The sequence below is a fragment of the Marmota marmota genome, unplaced genomic scaffold (assembly GCF_001458135.2).
Source record: "Marmota marmota marmota unplaced genomic scaffold, marMar, whole genome shotgun sequence".
In the NCBI taxonomy this organism is placed as follows: Eukaryota; Metazoa; Chordata; class Mammalia; order Rodentia; family Sciuridae; genus Marmota; species Marmota marmota.
The window spans coordinates 2,063,958-2,080,815 of NW_026000141.1; the positions used below are offsets into that span (position 1 = coordinate 2,063,958).

Below are 16,858 nucleotides of genomic sequence, written 5' to 3' on the forward strand. Positions count from 1 at the left end.
CAGAGGAGTGCTGTGCAGAGGCAGGGACTGAGACTACTGCCCCCAGCTGCAGGGTGGTCAGCCTCCCTGGACAACACAGGCAGGGACGGAGCCTGCCTTCCCAGCTGCAGGATGGCCAGGTCTCCTGGACACTGGTGACAGACCCAGGATGGGGCTCTCTGAGGCTCAGAGAGGACCAGTTCTGCCATACTTTGATTTTAGACTCTGGCCTCCAGGCTAAGAAAACAAGTCTCTTGTGTAAAGCCACCAGTTAGTATCATTTGTCACAGCAGCCCCAGGACATGTCGACGTCTGCAGGGACCTGGCCCTCCTTGCCTTCTGGCCCCTTTTCCACCATTTCCCGGCTCTGTGGCTAGTCATCATCCAAGCTGACCCTGGCAACCCCAGTGCCCTAGAGACCCGTGCTGTGGCCAGCCCAGCCTCCAGGAAGCTCTGGAGCAGCAGCAGTGCCGGTGGGCAGAGCAGACCTGTCCCCACGCAGAACAATGTGGCCACCCCGACAGCTTCCTCCCTTCCAGACCTCACCCACGACGCTGTGCGCATCTGCCCTCCTTTCCCAGGGCTGCAAACCTCAGTTCCCTGTTCATGGCTGGCATGGGGAGCCTCAGCCTCAACTAGAATCAGGAGCTGCCGGTCACTGGCGCCTCTAGGTCCCCAGGGACGAGGTTTCCTTGCACTCCCCCAGGGCTGTCTGGCCATCTCTGTCTGCATCCCGAGGCATAACCCTGAGCTTTGAAGTCAGGCATCTCCTGTGTGGTCTTGGCCAGGCCCAAGGGAAGGCGCCATCCCTAGAGCGCCTCCTGCCCCTCCGTCCACCCACACCAGGGCTGTGTGCTGAACTCCCTCCCCGACTATTTTTCCTCAGATGCCTCCTGCTCACAGAATGCTGGTGCTATAAATAGCACTCCCCTAGACACCTGGCCCCACAAGAGGCCCCACAAACTTCACTTCTGCATTATCTGTGCTGCTATGTGAGAGGAGAGAAAGACCACGGCCAGGCCCTGCCTCCGCCGGCCCTGTATTCTGAGCCAGGCTCTGCTGCAGCTGGTCCCAGCCAGACCAAGATGCGCTGTCCCAGACACCTTGGTCTGGCTGCTCCCGTTTCCAGAGCCACAGCCCAGGGACTGTTCCTCAAGCCAGAAGACCTTGTCCTGGGCTGAGAACCAAAGCATCACCTAACATCTGCACAGTGCGTGTCTGCTGGTACCACCAGCGCAGAAAGGGCGGCCTGCTGCCTGGGCCACTAGTCCCCAGAACAGAAAAAAAACACTGCTGACAGTCCACAAAAACAGCGCCTGGTGTGCAAGCTTCTCAGGTACCAGGAAGCTCTAGCACAGTGTGCCCAGGGGGTTGCACCAGCTCCTCCAGTGCCAGGCAGCACCACGTGGGTGTGAGGACCACACCACTCGGCTCACCTTGCAGCCTGATCCTGTTGACAGCAATCCCTGTTGTGCCCACCTCTGTGTGCCATGATAGGAATGATGCCACCTCCCCAGAGAGGGCTACCCACTTAGAAAAGGGTGGGATGGCATGCCGGTCTGCATTCTGGAACCACAGGGCAGGCTGCAGGGTCTGCGGCAGGACCCGTTCCTGTTCATCCTGTTTCCCGTTCCCATCTGCTGAGCCACTTCCCAGCACGGCCCGCACGGCCCCCGGCCCCTAGGCCTGACCACAGGCACACACACCACGCCCCTCCTCTAAGTCAGGGAAGAAGATGCATAGCTGGCCGGGACTCTCCCGCTTGTTGAAGGATGGCTTTAAAAGGTGAATTGTGACCCAGACGCCTGAGATGCCACTTAACCCACGGATTAGCAGGCAACCAGCAGGTGCCACAGCCCTCCAGGGGAAGGCCCAGGAACACTCACAGACGAGGCATGAGAGCGGGAGGGATTTTGCCTGGCAGACAGAGCTGGTCCACGTCCACAGGGAGGGACGGCCACTGACTCTGCCAGGCACATTTCCATATCAGTGGGAAGATGATCGGTATTGCTGAGTCTCAGAGCCGGAGGCAGTACAAAGCCCCAAGAGCCCCCGCGAGCAGCCAACAGCCCCCGAGGCCCAGCTTCCCCTGGAAAGGCTCAGCCACCTTTCAGGGATGGCTCAACGTCCTCCACAGCTTCCCTCCTTAAATTAACTAAAAAAAAACAAAACACTAACTTCCCCCCAAAAAAGACAAGGCCAGGTTAAAAAATAAATCACACCACCGGGCACAGAAGTGGAGAAGAAACGCCAGGTGGAGCGGGCCCCGAGACGGCGTCCTAGGCGGAGGGACAGTGGGTGTCCTGCAGAACCAGCAGCACGAGGCCAGGTGTGACGAGAGCCCAGGAGCACCACCAGGCCAGGGCAGGGAGCAGGCCCAGGCCCCAGACTTCAGAGAGGGTCTGTGGTCGGTAGTGAGGGAGGAGGAGCCCAGGCAGAGCCCCACAGTGTTGGTGCCCAGAACTGGGGGAGAGGACCAGAGAGGGCCGGCCAGACAGGAAGCCCTGAAGCCCAGCAGAGGACACCATTGGTGACCAGAGTACCAATGGGAAGGACCACCAAATGGACCTCAGGGGTGGTGCCCAGGACACACAGGCACTACAGGGCTCATAACGGGCCCAGGCGGCTGCGGGGTGAAGCCATCTTCACGGTCCCCTGCAGAGTACTGTTGTGCCAACTGTGCCTCCACAGACCTGCCTGCAGGCTTCTGTTTGCTGTGAGAGGTGCTCTGAGCCCAAGGGCGTCCTAGTGAGGAGCAAAGGGACCCAAGGGGACAGGGCCGATGGCAATGAACCTATAAGCCCGCAGGCTCCTGAGTAGCGGGGAAGGTGACTCCCCAATAAGGCACACGGTGAGCAGGTCTCCTCAGAGCTGCCCGGCAGACCTCCTGCCCAGTGACCCTGGCCCTCAGCCCCCAAACCAGACAAATAAATAATCACGAGAAGGCCTGTGACCAGACACCTCCACAGCACCTGGCTGAGCTGGCCAAGCGCTACCCTCCCTGTGCTTTGCCAGGGAAGCCCAGCCACCCTGTGGAGGGAAGCACCTGGTCCCTGTCCTCTGGGAAGCCGTGGACATCGTCCTCTAACTCCCTGATGGCTGAGCAGCATGACCTGTCCCCAGGGGACAGCGGGCCTGTCCTGCTGAGCTGTTCCTCACACAAGAGCTCACCTTCAGAGCAGGCTCAGAGATGGAGCAGACAAGAAGACGAGCGTGAAATGACCACATGGTCAACGGCACCAGACCCCACCTGGAACACCAGGACAGTGGCAGTGTCACCACACTGGTCTCAGGATACGGCTGACTGGTACTGAACTCAGGGGCAGGGGTCTCAGGCCCCTCAGGCTCCTGCAGCCTGACCCATACCTTGGACATTGGAGCCCACCCTATTTAAACACAGAGCCAGAAAGGAGGCTGATGGCCCAGGGGCCACACCCAGGCCTCACGTTCACAGTAGAGCCCTGCTGTGTGGTGCGGGTGACCGCTCCCCTGTCCCTCTGAGCACCTGGTTCAGAGATTCTCTTGCCGTCTCTTCCCCGCCCTCCCTCCAGCCAGAGACCTGGCTCCATGTGGCTGTGGGTCTCCCCACTGACCCCAGGAAGCAGCATGTCCAGTTCTGCTGGTGGCCTGGTCCCATCTTCCTCCCGTCCAACTAAAGCCACCTGAGAGGCTGGCCTATTCCTGCAGCTTCCTGGGCCCCTGTCACAGCCAGGCCAGCAGCTCAATGTCAGGGTGCTGGGTGTGATCTGGACTGCATGGGAAGGGGCAGCCAGAGAGGCCACCAGTCGGGCTGACAAGTGCATGTGACCACTTAGGACCTACGGGATCTCTTGGTGTAGTCCATGGGTCAACACTTCATCAGTGACACGCAGGTTTCCGTCCCTACCAGAAAAGGACACAGGCAGCACTTCACCACCAGCAGTCCCACCTACGCCCGCTCCTGGCCAGAGATAGCAGGCTCGCAGGTCACACGTAGGGGCAGTGGCGCGGGCATGAAGGTGCGCACTGAGGACGGGTGCTAGGCTGCATCAGCTGTGCCAGGCCCAGGGTCTGCTCCCACAGGACAGCTGGCGACACGGCCTGTGTCCTGCTGCAGGCGCTTCACTGGCCCTCATGAAGCACCACGGCCCCTCCCAACACAGTGGGAACTGGGGCCAGAGGCCAGGGGCTGGGACTTGGGCACAGGGTGACCATGTGGAGCAGGGAAGGCAGAAGGTGCTGATGCTTGGGCCCACTCCCGCCCCTAAGGCCCGTCCCCTGGACCCCACCCTCTCTTCTTCTGAGTTCCCCTCCTCCTCTCACCTGAGCGGCAGGAGAGGCTGCAGCCTGCGTGCAGACTGACCCTAAAGCTGCTGAGCAGTGACCAACACCAGAGGAGAGGACCATCCCTCACTGTCCAGAGAGGGGAGAGGGAAGGGTCTGCCCAGCCCTGCAGGCCCACCCTGGTTCCAGATGCAAGGCCCCTTGAGCAGGGGCTTATCCTTGGGTGCACAGGGTCCCTGCCTGCGTCTAAAAATGATCCAGCCTGCTCACAAATGAGGGCTGGTTTCTCAGAAGACAAGTCTTTTATGTGAGCTATAAAAAGCTACTGGATCCACAACCCATGATCATCTGAAAGTCAGCAGGGTGGTGCTGGCCAGGCCCCCACCCTGCATACCCAAGGACTTCCAGATCACCAGGACCCCCTTGATGGCCATGACCTGAATGTGCATGCCCAGTTCACTCCTCCTGGGGGCTGTGGGGTCAAATTCGGGGACCTGGGCAAGCCCCTCCTCACAGCTGGGAAGCACCCCAGCTGCAGCTGCTGAGGGCACTGGGAGGCCAGGAGGCCCAGCCAGGGCTTCCGGCTCCACCACCCAGCTGTGCACTCCCAGCCAGCTTCAGGGTGGGCTGGAAGGAACTGTGCTCCCCAAGGAGGAGAAACACCCAGAGGTGACCCTAGGCGTGACCCCACTGCCCCGGTGTCCACCACCTCACTCACAGCTTTAGGAAGACCACTGGCCCAGCCTGGGCTTCACCCTTGGCACCCGCTCAGAGAACAGGGGGCACCAGCCCTGTGTGCGGGGTGACACTGGGCATTTGTTTCCACATTCCAGGGCAAAAGAGCCCCTGATGGCCACCTACAATAACCCCTCGCAGCTGGCCCTTGTTGTGACCAGACTGCCTGGTGGGTGGTCAGGGGCCCCGTCTCATTCAGAGGAGCTGCCTGGGCTCACTCCTCTCTGCCATGTCCCTCCCAAGACACAGGACGTGCAGGTCTGGTGGACCTGGGGCCTGGGACTGAAGGCTGAAGGGGCCGGGTCCCGGGCTCATCCTGCTGGCCCAGAGCCTTCTCCTCCGTGATCCTGCTTGAGAGAAACAGGCCTCTGTTGTGCTGCTGTTCTTGGGGTGGACCTTGGCAATGACGCCCCACTAGTGGCCATCTGCAGACGCTGCCCCCAGGGGAGGCCTCACCAGGATAGGTGCAAGGGGTGTACAGAGAGTGTGGCACCAGGTGTCTGCTCCTGAGCGTTCCCGCCCACCAGCCGAGCGTGTCTCCTGGGGAACCATCCTGGCCACATGTGAGGCGGGGCCCAGGTCTCCTCGGGAGTGTCATCAAATGCATCCCCCTCTGCAGGTAACCCCAAGTTTGCTTATTCAGTTCTTCACCTCTGAACACCTGTGTCCCTGCTCCCTCTCCCTGCTGAGGTCACAAGTGTCCCTGTGGTCTCACTCTCCTTCCTGGTCAGGAGGGCAGGTGGTCTCTGTCTGGACAAGGGAGGCACTAGGTGGCTGCCATCTGTTCTCAGGAGCTCTCTGGCCAGGCAGACCCTTCCCAGACTGGGAGTGACAATTTGCTTCCGGGCGGCCCTCTGTCCCCCACAGTGTTTCTTGGGGTGGTGGCTTCCTGCTGTCCTGGCACCCTGCAGCCCTCCTCTGCCTCAGTCCTGCTACACTGGAATGTCAGCCCTGGAGGGTCTCAGAATCAGCCAGGGCCAGCTCCTCACTTGGTCTCTGGCCCTTCCCGCCTGCATCCCCAGTGCTTGGTGAGGGCTCTGCCCCTTCCGGGAGCACAGTAGGACATCTGCCCAGGTGAGGGCATCCGAGAAACAGCCACACTCCCGCCATAGCTCAGAGCTCAGATGGCCCTGGGACCCACTGGGTGAGGACAAGTCCCCAGGGCAGCCACCACTCTGCCCCTCCTCAAAGCAAGTAGGGGTCAGACAGGCACAGCCAGAAACAGGTTTCAGGGCAGAAACGAGGAATTCAGACGTGAAGGTAAGAGTCCTTCTGATTTTGAAACTGTCGACTGTTTCAACACTAAACTGCTGTCCAGGTCACCGGCAGGCCACACATGATGCTGGGGCCATCACACAGCAGGCTCTGACCAGCAGGCAAGCTCTAAGTTCACAGAGGACTTTCCCGCCAACAGCCCATGAGGCTGGAACACTACCTTCACCGAGAACTCGTGTTCCCAGGGGTTTGCCTGGGCCACTGCACAGCACTGACCCAAGAGCAGGCCACCCACCGCGGCAACCACAGGATGATCTCAGGTCCCCAGGAGCAGTTTCTGATCCACAGTGAGGCATCTATGCTAATGCACATTTGAAAGACAGGGCCAAGCACATGGTTTCAAGGATACTATTGCTTCAGACTTTGTCCTGATGTTAAAGAACACGCTGATTTAGGGGTATAACCTAAAACTCAACCACATAGCACAGCCATGATTCATGATCCTTATTCCTTTTGTGGGTGTCGGTCTGCTCCCTTCAAGTAAGGAAGAGGAGGATGAAAAGAAAAAGGAGTAGGGAAGGCAATGGAAAGGGGGAGGGGAAGGAAGAAGATGCCAGGAAGGAGGGGGAGGGGCCAGAGGGAGAGGCCGGGGGAGGGCAGCCACAGCCTTCCCTAGGAGAAGGCTCCAGGCGCCCCTCTCCAGGCTGCTGGGGGAGCAGTGCAAACAGCACTAAGGCCCCACCCCTCTGCCCAGGGAGGGGCTCCACTCAGGCTCCTAGTGACTGAGGTGACTCAGTGGTCCCCAGCTGTGCTGGGCTCTAGAAGGAAGCAGTCATGTCCCCTGGGAGGCCAGAAACTCCTGATGGAATGTGGCAGCCTACATGTGAATGTGCCCCTCCCCAGGTCCTCGGTGTCCCAGGGAAGACAGGATCCAGACTGATGTGAAATCTCCCAACTTAAAATGCCTGAGGGTATTTCGGTCCTTAAAGTACCTGGAAAGCCCCCCAGGGCTCCCCGGCCCCCAACTGCCTTAGGAAGTCAAGCAGCCTCCCTGCATGGCCATGAGGAGAGGAGAGTCCGGCCAGCAGCCGCCCCACAGACACCCCTCCCTCCAAGCTGCTGGCCCACTGGTCGGCCGAGGCTGGTGCGCTCTGGGTCAGGGACGGCAAGGCTCTTGGAGAGAGAAGCCCCAAGAAGATGCCCTCGTTAGGAACAGTCGCCCCCAGGGCCCGGATGGACCGAGCCTGCCTGTCCTGGCCTCTGCCAGGAAAAGACTGACTTGTGCTCATTGTTTTCCCCACCATCCGGGCTGCTAGCATAACCTCGAGTTGGCTTCTTACAGGCAGGGTCACAGGGCCAGAGCCAGAAGTGCCTCTTCAAAAGCACACTCCATCTACCAGGAGGGAGGGGCTGAAGGTGCAGCAGCTGCAGGAGGCCATTAGGGGGTCTGGGCAGCAGGTGAGGGGCAGGGCTGTGCTCAGCTAGGCCCAGGCCTGGGGACCAGGGTGGGCTGCAGGGGCACTTTGGAAGCGGCAGGGCCACCGTGGTGAAAGATGAACCTTCAACAGCCAGTGTCCTCTGAGCTGGGGGCAGGCTGAGCCGCCTGGGCCAGCTGCCGCCTGTGGTGTCCTGAGTGCCCTGTTAATTTTCGATCCTGTCACTGCCAGGTGTTTCAGGAGACCCCGCCCAGGCTGGCTCTGCTCCAGGCTGAGAATGTGCCATCAAGTAAGAAGGTCCTTGTCCTCTCTCCCCTGTCCCTGTCCTACCAGCCCTGATGCGCAGTGGAGGAAATATCACCCTGGGCCTCGTCCCCCAGGGGAAGGACGAAGCACCACAGATGTGCATCTGTCCTGCTCATGTAGCTCCAGAGTAGAAAGTGCAGCTGCAGAAAGCCCCAGGACCAGAGGGGGTGATGGCAGAAGGAGCCTGCCCACCTGCAATGGCATCACCTGCTCTGAGCAGCACCGTGACTGAAGTCTAGAAGTGACTTTTATGGACTCCTCAATTGCCTTCTGTGAAGACAAAACACTATGCTCTGCCTCCTGCCAAAGACGTCCACACCTGATCCCCAGAACCTGTAAATGTCCCTTTACCTACAAAGCATGGTGGGGGTGGGGTGGTTCCAGTGCAGTTAAACTAAGGATCCTGAGACAGCAGGCAGGAGGGCAGGGCCAGAGGACCAGGGGTCAGCAAAGCAGAGGTTGGGGCAGGGAGAGAGAGAGAGGCTGATGGGTGGAGGGAGATAGGTAGAGGGATGAATGGAGATGGGGGGTTGGATGACAGGGTGGAAAGATGATTGGGTAGGCAGATGGATGGGTGGGTGGATGGATGGGAGGATGGATGGATGGGAGGATGGGAGGATGGATGGGAGGATAGATGGACGGGAGGATGGGAGGATGGATGGATGGAAGGATGGGAGGATGAATGGATGGAAGGATGAATGGGTGGGAGGATGAATGGATGGGAGGATGGGAAGATGGGAGGATGGATGGATGGAAGGATGAATGGATGGGAGGATGGATGGATGGATGGGAGGATGGAGGATGGGAGGATGGATGGGAGGATGGATGGATGGGCGGATGGAAGGATAGGTGGATGGGAGGATAGGTGGATGGGATGGGTGAGTAGATCGATGGGCTGTGGATTTTTGATAGACTGATTTGAAGACATGAGAGGACAGGAACACCTTCAGAAGCCAGAAGGCAAGGAAACAGATTCTCTTCTGAGCCTCCAAAGGGAACGCAGCCCTGAGTCATCTGGGTTTTAGCCCAGTAAGATTGACTGTCTGCACCTGGCCTCTAGGATGACAAACACATGCTGGTTTAGCACTTCGTGTTTGGGATCGGTTACTGCAGTCATAAGAAACCAGTGCACTTTTTCTTGAGAGAACAGTCGATGCATTTGACAATATAAAAATTTTCAATTGCACGAAGCGAAAGTAGTCAAAATAAAAAATCAGGGGGGTGGATTGCATCCAGCACAGAGCTGACATCTGCAATGTGCGAAGAGTCCTTGGAGTCAATAACAAACCTCCATCCGGAAAATCAACAGAAGTGCGCGACATAAAAGAAAAACGCAGATGGCCGAGGACCTAGGAGAAGCTGTTCAGCCGAGGCGCCAGTGGAGGGGTGAGAAAGACACCCCAACAGGTCTGCAGGGATGGGAACTGGTGCTAACGAGCCCACCGGGGGTGCACCCACTGTCTCGTCTCCCTGGGCAGCAGTCTTGAAGGGTCCCCTGAACTTTAAGATGTGGACCCCCGAATAGCCAAGGCCTCCTGGGAGAGGGAGGCTGGAGGGTCTGCATGGCAGCTCTCAGGCCTTGGCACAAGCCCCAGCAGCTCTGTGGCACAAATGGCATCTGGGGGAAGAACAGGACCCAGAAACAGAAAGGGCACTTGGTTTACAGTGGCAGTGGTGCTCCGTAAGAGGGAGGTCGTCGTGCCAACGAGGGGTGAGGCAGGCTGACATCCACACGGGAGAAGACAGATCCTGCCCCCTCATCCACGGCACGCAGGACACAACCAGACAGGGCCGTAGATCTCGGTAGGAAAGAGAACGATGAATGTTTCAGGCACCACGGGAGGCTGTTTGTGACCTTGGGCTAGGTGAGAGTCCCCAACCAGGACACAGAAAAGCGCTACACAGAAGGGCTTGGTAGACTGGGCTGCATTAAAATTTAAACCTGCTGCTCGTTAGTAAACACCATAAGAGCAAAAGGCCAGACCCAGTCCCAGAAGAAATCTACCCTACGTATACCTGACAAATGACTCGTCCAAAATGCCCACAGAACTCTGAAAACAAGGAAGGAACCACAGCAGACAACACGGCAGAAAAAAGGGGTAGGACAGGTTTTTTTTTTTTTTTAGAAGAGTATTAGCATGTACAATAACACAAAGAGAGGTCATCGTGACATGAAAAAAGAAAATGGCCGTCAGAAAGAGGTGACAGTAGCTTCCAGAATGAGCACTCTGGAAAAGACCAGCAATTCTAACCTGGCAACCAGGAAGCTCACATGCCAAGAGGGGAGTTCCCATGTTGGAAAATTTGCTTGTCGGCATCTGTTTCTGGGGAAGGTATGCACACCCAGGACCTAGCCACTCTGATCCCGGGCTGACCCCAAACAGATGCACACCCATGGTCACCAGAAAGACCTCAGAAAGTCGGCTGCTCTTGTAACAGCCAGAGAAAAAAGTGTAGGCATTTAACCAGACAGTTCTGTTCCTCAGAAATTATGCTAAATAGGGTCAAGCGTGGTGGCACATGCCTCTAATCCCGGTGACCAGAGAGGCTGAGGCAGGAGGATCACAAGTTCAAGGCCAGACTAGGCCATTTAGGGAGACCCTGTCTCAAAATGAAGAATAAGAAAAAAGGGCTGGGGATGATGAGCAAGAATGCAGGGGGTTCATTAGTGTGCTATGTGTAATTAGCAAGAATACGAAAAAAGCCAGTTCTCAGCCACGGAATGCTGATAGAGGTGGACTACTATGCAGAAATGAAAATGGGTACAGAGTTTCCAGCTACTGGTCTGGAAATAATAAACCAAAAAGCCAGAGCTGACTTGTGAGAAACAGAAAGTCTCAGAGGACAGGAGCCAGCTGTACATGCATGACTGGGGTATAAGGTAGGCCGCTGGAGTGGGGAGCAGGATGGAAAGTTCCCAGCAGGTGACGTGGAGTGTGGAATTCCCAACCCCTTGACAGATGGCAGGGGAGAAGGAAGGCCCACCTGGCCAGCAGAGGGAGACTGCATGGTGCCCCCAGGCACCCAACCAGGGAACTCTCCTACCACAAGAGAACAGAGGGAGGTGGGAGATGGGCACCTGAAGGCGTGTTTCTTTACACAGCCCAGTGGGAGCCTGGGCACCTTCAGGAAGACTGCACACCCCACAGCACTCAGCCAGCGGGGAACGGGGAGGGGCCTTGTGCTCTGGGGATAGCATACTGGTTGTGGCTGCTCCCGGTCTGCCCGCTCCCCAGGCACCCGGTCCTGCAAGACCTCGCTAAAGCAAAACCTGGCTTTTTGCCATCCCTTGTCCATCTCTTGGGCTTAGACAGGTGAGCATGCTTCTCGCAATGGCTATGAAAGGTTGGTAAAGGTGGACTGTGACCCAGGCATGGAGATGAGCGGTCCACGGCTGTCAGTCAGGAAACGTTAAGCCAAGAGCCCAATGCAGAACAGCACGGCCGGCAAAGCCCACGTACACAGCACCGCATGCACTTCTCAGGCAAGTGCCTGAAGGAGGCTCATCCAAACAAAATCAGCATGCCGTAGGGACACAGCCACACGGATGTTTATAGCAGCACAATTCATGATGGCCACATTATGGAACCAGCCCAGGTGCCCATCAACTGATGGTTGGATAAAGAAAACATGTTCTATACACAATGGAGTTTTACTCAGCCATTAAAAAAACAAAGAAGAATAAAATTAAGGCTTTTGCAGGTAAACGGATGGAAATGGAGAACATCACGTGGCGTGAAAATAAGCCAGACTCAGAAAGTCACGGGTCAGATGTCTCCTCTCATATGCAGAAGCTGGAGCAGAATAAGGGGGGCAGGGAATCCATGGAAATAGAAGATCAGTGCAGCAGAGAAAGAGGACTGAGGGGGGAGGGACGGGAAGAGGAGGACGGGTGGGGTCAAACTGACCACAGCATGCCATGCACACGTACGAGGACACCACAGGGATCCCACCTCGTGCACACCCCTGTGCACTAATTTAAAACTGTAAATAAATTGAATGTCACCATCCATTCTTTCTGGATGGTGGGTTCCAGATGACGTTTAGTTGCATATGCCATGAGTGTGCGTGCCCAGCTGGGTGCCCTGGGCCCTGGCGCACCAAAGAAGGACAGCAGTCAGAGAAGAAAGTTTCCATCAAAGCATCTCTTCCCATCTGCCACAGATCCTAGAAGAACAGCTCTCGCTGCAGGAGAGCAACCCACCTGCTCCCGTCCCCCTCAGCTCTGGCTGGGAATACTGCAATTCAGGAAGCAAAGGAAAGTGCTGGCGTTAATAGTCCAGGACTTTAACAACCAAATTATAAGTCAATGGGCAGATGTGGGAGTTCAGATGGTGGGTGTGGTGTATGAGGGGCGCCATCTCGCGCTTACCATGGCAGTGATAGGCCAGGGCTCACCTGGGAATCTCGAGGGTGTGTTGGGCTGTCACAGCTGGGGGCCAGGGATACTGCTCAGCAGCCTGCTGTGCTCTGGCTGGCCCCACAATAGAGCCCTGGGATCCGTCAGTCTTACCAGAAAAACATGGAGCACGAGAGGGCAGAGCCGTTCCAACAAGCAGTGGACAGCAGACCTACCTCAGAGGCCGCGTCTGGATCCTGCCCCGCACCTGGGCATGACAGGTACGTTGTCTGCTCCTGGCGTACCAGGCATGGGGCTCTCGGCACCACTAGAAGCCTCTGCACCCCTCTTCCCCTAGACTTACCCTCTCCGTGTCCTGGGAGAATGCATGCAGTTTGTTGACTTCAGTGACAAAGGACGCATAGGCACCAAAATAGGCCCTACAAGGAGGCCTGTCTGCCTGTGTAAGGAAGTGTCCTGCCCTGGGGGCACAGGAGGGGGAGCAGTGACCCAGCCACAGGACAAACCACATCCAGAACACAGGCCAGCTCAACAACTTCTTGTCCCATTTGTCCTCAGAAGCCTGAAGGTGCAGGCGGTGGACAGGGCCCAGCACACTCAGTAGAGCAATGTGGTCCCACGTCCAGGGCCTCAGCGGGTCTGCCAGCAAGCCTGGGTCTGCAACGTGTCCACCTTCATCCCCAGGTCAGCCAGAGGCTCCATCTGGGTTGGGCTGGAGCTCTGTCCCTCGAGAGCTGGGGTTGCACCCCTCTGTGCAGGACAAGCAGCCCCACAGCCCTGGTCTGAGACCTTGGGCTATGCGCCGAGTGGGAGAGAGTTCCGCCCCTCTGCCCCCTCCTCCCCTCAGAAGAACAAGGGAAAAGGGGACGCCCAGCCACCCCAGCACCCTCCATCCCCACAGGCCATCGGCCCCAGCAGCTCAAAGATACATCTCCAGAGGCCCTCAGAAGTGTGACCACAGCCTTTGGAGGAAAACCCCAGGCCCGGAGGACACTGGGCTAAGCTTCAATCACTGTCCTCTGCTGGGATGACAGAGACCCATCTGCCTTTCTTCAAGACAATATTCCTTATTCAATACTTTCTTTGTGAAAAACATCTAGAGTAACCTAGAGTGACCGGTCATCAAGGCAAGGACTGTGCTTCAGTCAACTCACCCTTTCTTCTCTGGTTTTCAAATTGGCACCTTCTCACTTCACAAGGACAAAAATGTCCAAGGCCACCAGCAACAGCCTTGAGGCCCCAGAGCCTATCACTCCACCACAGCGGGCAGAAGGCCACGGACTCCGAGGCACCTTTTGCTAGGGAGCCTGAGGACCAGGTAAAGAAGATGCCCATGCCTTGCCAGAGCCTGGCCAGGCAGCGGTGCCTCTGGACACCCCCAGCTCCTGTGTCTGGAGGGTTCCATAGCATCCCTGAGAGGAGAGCATGTGTGTTCCCAAGGTGCAGCTCTGCTCCGCAGTCTGTAGGTTCTTCTCCAGCCACATGGGAACCGGGCTCTAAGTCCCCCAGAAGCCATCACTGGCTTCCCTTCCACCAGGACACAGAAGGCTAGCAGGTTGAGCAGGCCCGAGCCTCTCTGCTGGCCTCTCTGCCGCAGAGAGTTCACAGAGCACCTGCAGCCTGCACCTGACCCCACACCCACACTCCTGCCCCTCTGCTTCCTAGCTGTGCTGTTCTGGGATAGGATGCACACCTGGGCTTCCTGGATGTGCTGTACTAGGGCAGGATGCACACCTAGGCTTCCTGGACTTGCTGTACTAAGGCAGGATGCACACCTGGACTCCTGGACGTGCTGTGCTATGACAGGATGCATACCTGGGCTTCCTGGATGTGCTGTGCTACGACAGGATGCACACCTGGGCTTCCTGGATGTGCTCTGCTGGGGCAGGATGCACACTTGGGGTTCCTGGACATGCTGTGCTGGGTCAGGATGCACGTTTAGGGCTGCTAAATCCAGGCTTTGCTGTGCCCAGAGTCGCTGTTCGATCACTCAGAAGAGCACCCAGCAAGGCACCCTCAGGACCCAGCTTGTGTCAGTCTGCCCTGGCAGTGTACACCTTCAGAAGTGAGTTTCATGTGTGCATGGTCCCAGGAGAGGTGCAGCAGTGTGCCTGGCTGCCAGTATTAATTTTCACTACCCCACCATGTAGCTGGAGGGTCTCCACCTCTCTGCTCTTTGTCACTTGGCTATAACATAACCAGAGTTCAAAATAAGGGGAGCAGAAAGGGGGATTGGGTCCACCTGTGAACAAACACCAACCTTCCAGAGCACTAGCATGCAGCCACCAAGAGGCCAGTGGTCATTCACTGAGACCAGCAGCTTAGCATTCCAAACACTGGGGACGATGGCAGTGCCAAAAACATGGGAGGGCCATAAACCTCATGTTCCGCCCGACTAGGCTGCAGGACACCTGGGCTGGTTTGGAGTCATTACCAGGTACAGAGTGAGTGCCAGGTGTCTTTAGTACCCCACCCTGCCCAGAAGCCGCTGAGGGAACCACTGGAGAACACAGGGTAGGAAAGGTGGGCTGTGGCCTCACGAGCTCACCACCACTTCAGGCTCCACAGCTCACCAGCCCAAAACTTCAGGAGGAGTGCGTATGAGTGTGTGCTGGATGTGTGCCTGTGGGTGTTCACGTGTGTGTTGGGTGTGTGAATTGGGATGTCCTTGACACTTGGCTATGGCATAGCCCTGGCTCTGTGCCAGGAAGTCCATCTCTGATCCCTGGGGCTCCTCCACCTGCCTGTTCTCTCTCCTGCCCTCCTCCAGACTCTTCACTGGCCCTTCTGGGCAGGACTTGGACATCTACTGTCCTGCACTGGTCCCCTTCACAAGGACAGCTCCACCTGGAACCTTCAGTGTCCCTGTGTCCTTCAGGGCAGCACAGATGGACACACCTGGTGTGGCTGGTCCTCACAGCTCCATGCTGGTTGCACAGTGGCACTTCCTTGGGAGCAGTGTTAGTTCCACATTTCAAACACAGGGCCACACAGGAGGATCACAGGCATCTCAAGGGACAGAGGCCCTGGTACCTCCCACACCTGTGCCCTTCTCACCCAGTGACGGAGGAAGCATGGAGGGAACTGAGGTTACAAGGCAGGGCAAACTCATCTTGCAAACCTGAGGCTGGAGACGCTTGTGCTGAACTCAAGGAGAACCCAGATGAGCTCTGCACCTCGATCCCATCCACTAAACACTGTACTGAGAGATACACCTGTCCCTGTTCTCCCAACAGGACACTAGTCCTGACCATTGGCACGTGTGTGATCCCCATACACATCTCTGTGCTCAGAGGCCCTCCAGCCCTCCCTGAGCCTCCTGCTGCAGTTCAGTCACAGGAGCAGGGACTCTGTGCCAGCACCACAGTGTCCTCATACAGTCACCCTGATGGCAAAGCTTCTCAGCACGAACTAGAGGGAGGACAGGACGAGGGGCAGTTGGCAACTCACCAGCCTGTGCCTGAGGTGAACCGTGATGAGAGGAGACCCTGAGAGATTCTGGGAGACCATGGGTGGTGGGGACACCTCCAGGGAAATCAGGTAGCTGGCAGCGGACAGCAAGCAGGTCCTGCAGTTGGCCGCCTCGGCAATCCTTGGAGACAAATGGGAAATGTTAGGGACGCCAACAGAAGGCGGCCCGCAGTCAGAGCTGGGCACCAGGCCTGCAGCCTCGGAGACACAGACCCTGCTGGGCAGAATGCCATTGCCACCACTCAGGGCTGCCGCACTAGGGGGGGCCTGCCACCCACCCTCTGAGCATGTGCGTGGACTCTGATCCTTCAGCACTGCTCTCTCTCTGGGGCAAGGCCAGAGCCAGAAAGGGCCTGCCTCAAAACACCCAGGGAGTGCACGAGAACAGAAAGACCCAGACCACAGGATCCCAAGGCTGCATGGCCCTGGGCAGGTCACCCACCCTGCCTGGAATCCCCCTTCCCTGACTCTGAAGCAGCATGCATGTGACCTGGCCGAGCTCTACTGCTCTGCCCCGGCACCCATGTTCCTCTTCCAGGAAAGGCTCCTCAGCTTCCCTCCCGGTGGCCCCTAACCTAAGAAGAGCCTGGAGATAGAATCTAGTGACACCAAATGGCTGCTGGATCAAGCTGCCCCTGAAGCCAAATGTCTGTGGAGCTTTCAGCTCACAAGGCTCAACAAATTCCCCTTTTGCTTAAAACATTTAATCTGGATTCACCATCACTTACAACCCAATCTACAGAAGGTTGAGTGGCACTAACGGTACTGGTCTCACGGGATACCAAGTCTGAAATGATATTCAGGGCCAGGACCAGGCGAGGACGGCCAGTGCCTGGTGTGTAAGATTAAGGAGGTGCTCACATCCAGGTGTGGGGAGTAGGCAGTGCAGTGACCCCCCCAGGTGCACCTCTTTAAGCTGCATGTCTGAGCTTCCTTGCCCCAGCTCCGGCCCCACAGCAGGAGCTCCACAAGGATCTGCTGCAGGAATCCGAACTTGAGACAGCTGAACTAGAAGGGAAGATGGTCACCTTCCCTGGACTACCTTTGGACTCCATGAGTGTCCTGCATCAGCTCCCCAGGCACTGGCTGAGGA

The 16,858-nt window shown here is 57.4% G+C and overlaps 1 protein-coding gene across 3 annotated transcripts in view; it reads right to left on the reverse strand.

Annotated features, from left to right (window-relative positions):
• The window catches only part of Adgrd1 (adhesion G protein-coupled receptor D1), a 97,616-nt gene that overhangs the window by 40,344 nt on the left and 40,414 nt on the right, over positions 1–16,858 (reverse strand). For all 3 annotated transcript variants that reach the window (XM_048785887.1, XM_048785886.1, XM_015505634.2), the window contains one exon: positions 15,745–15,886. In XM_048785887.1, coding sequence (XP_048641844.1) covers positions 15,745–15,886 — 142 coding nt within the window. The remainder of the gene's footprint in view (positions 1–15,744; positions 15,887–16,858) is intronic.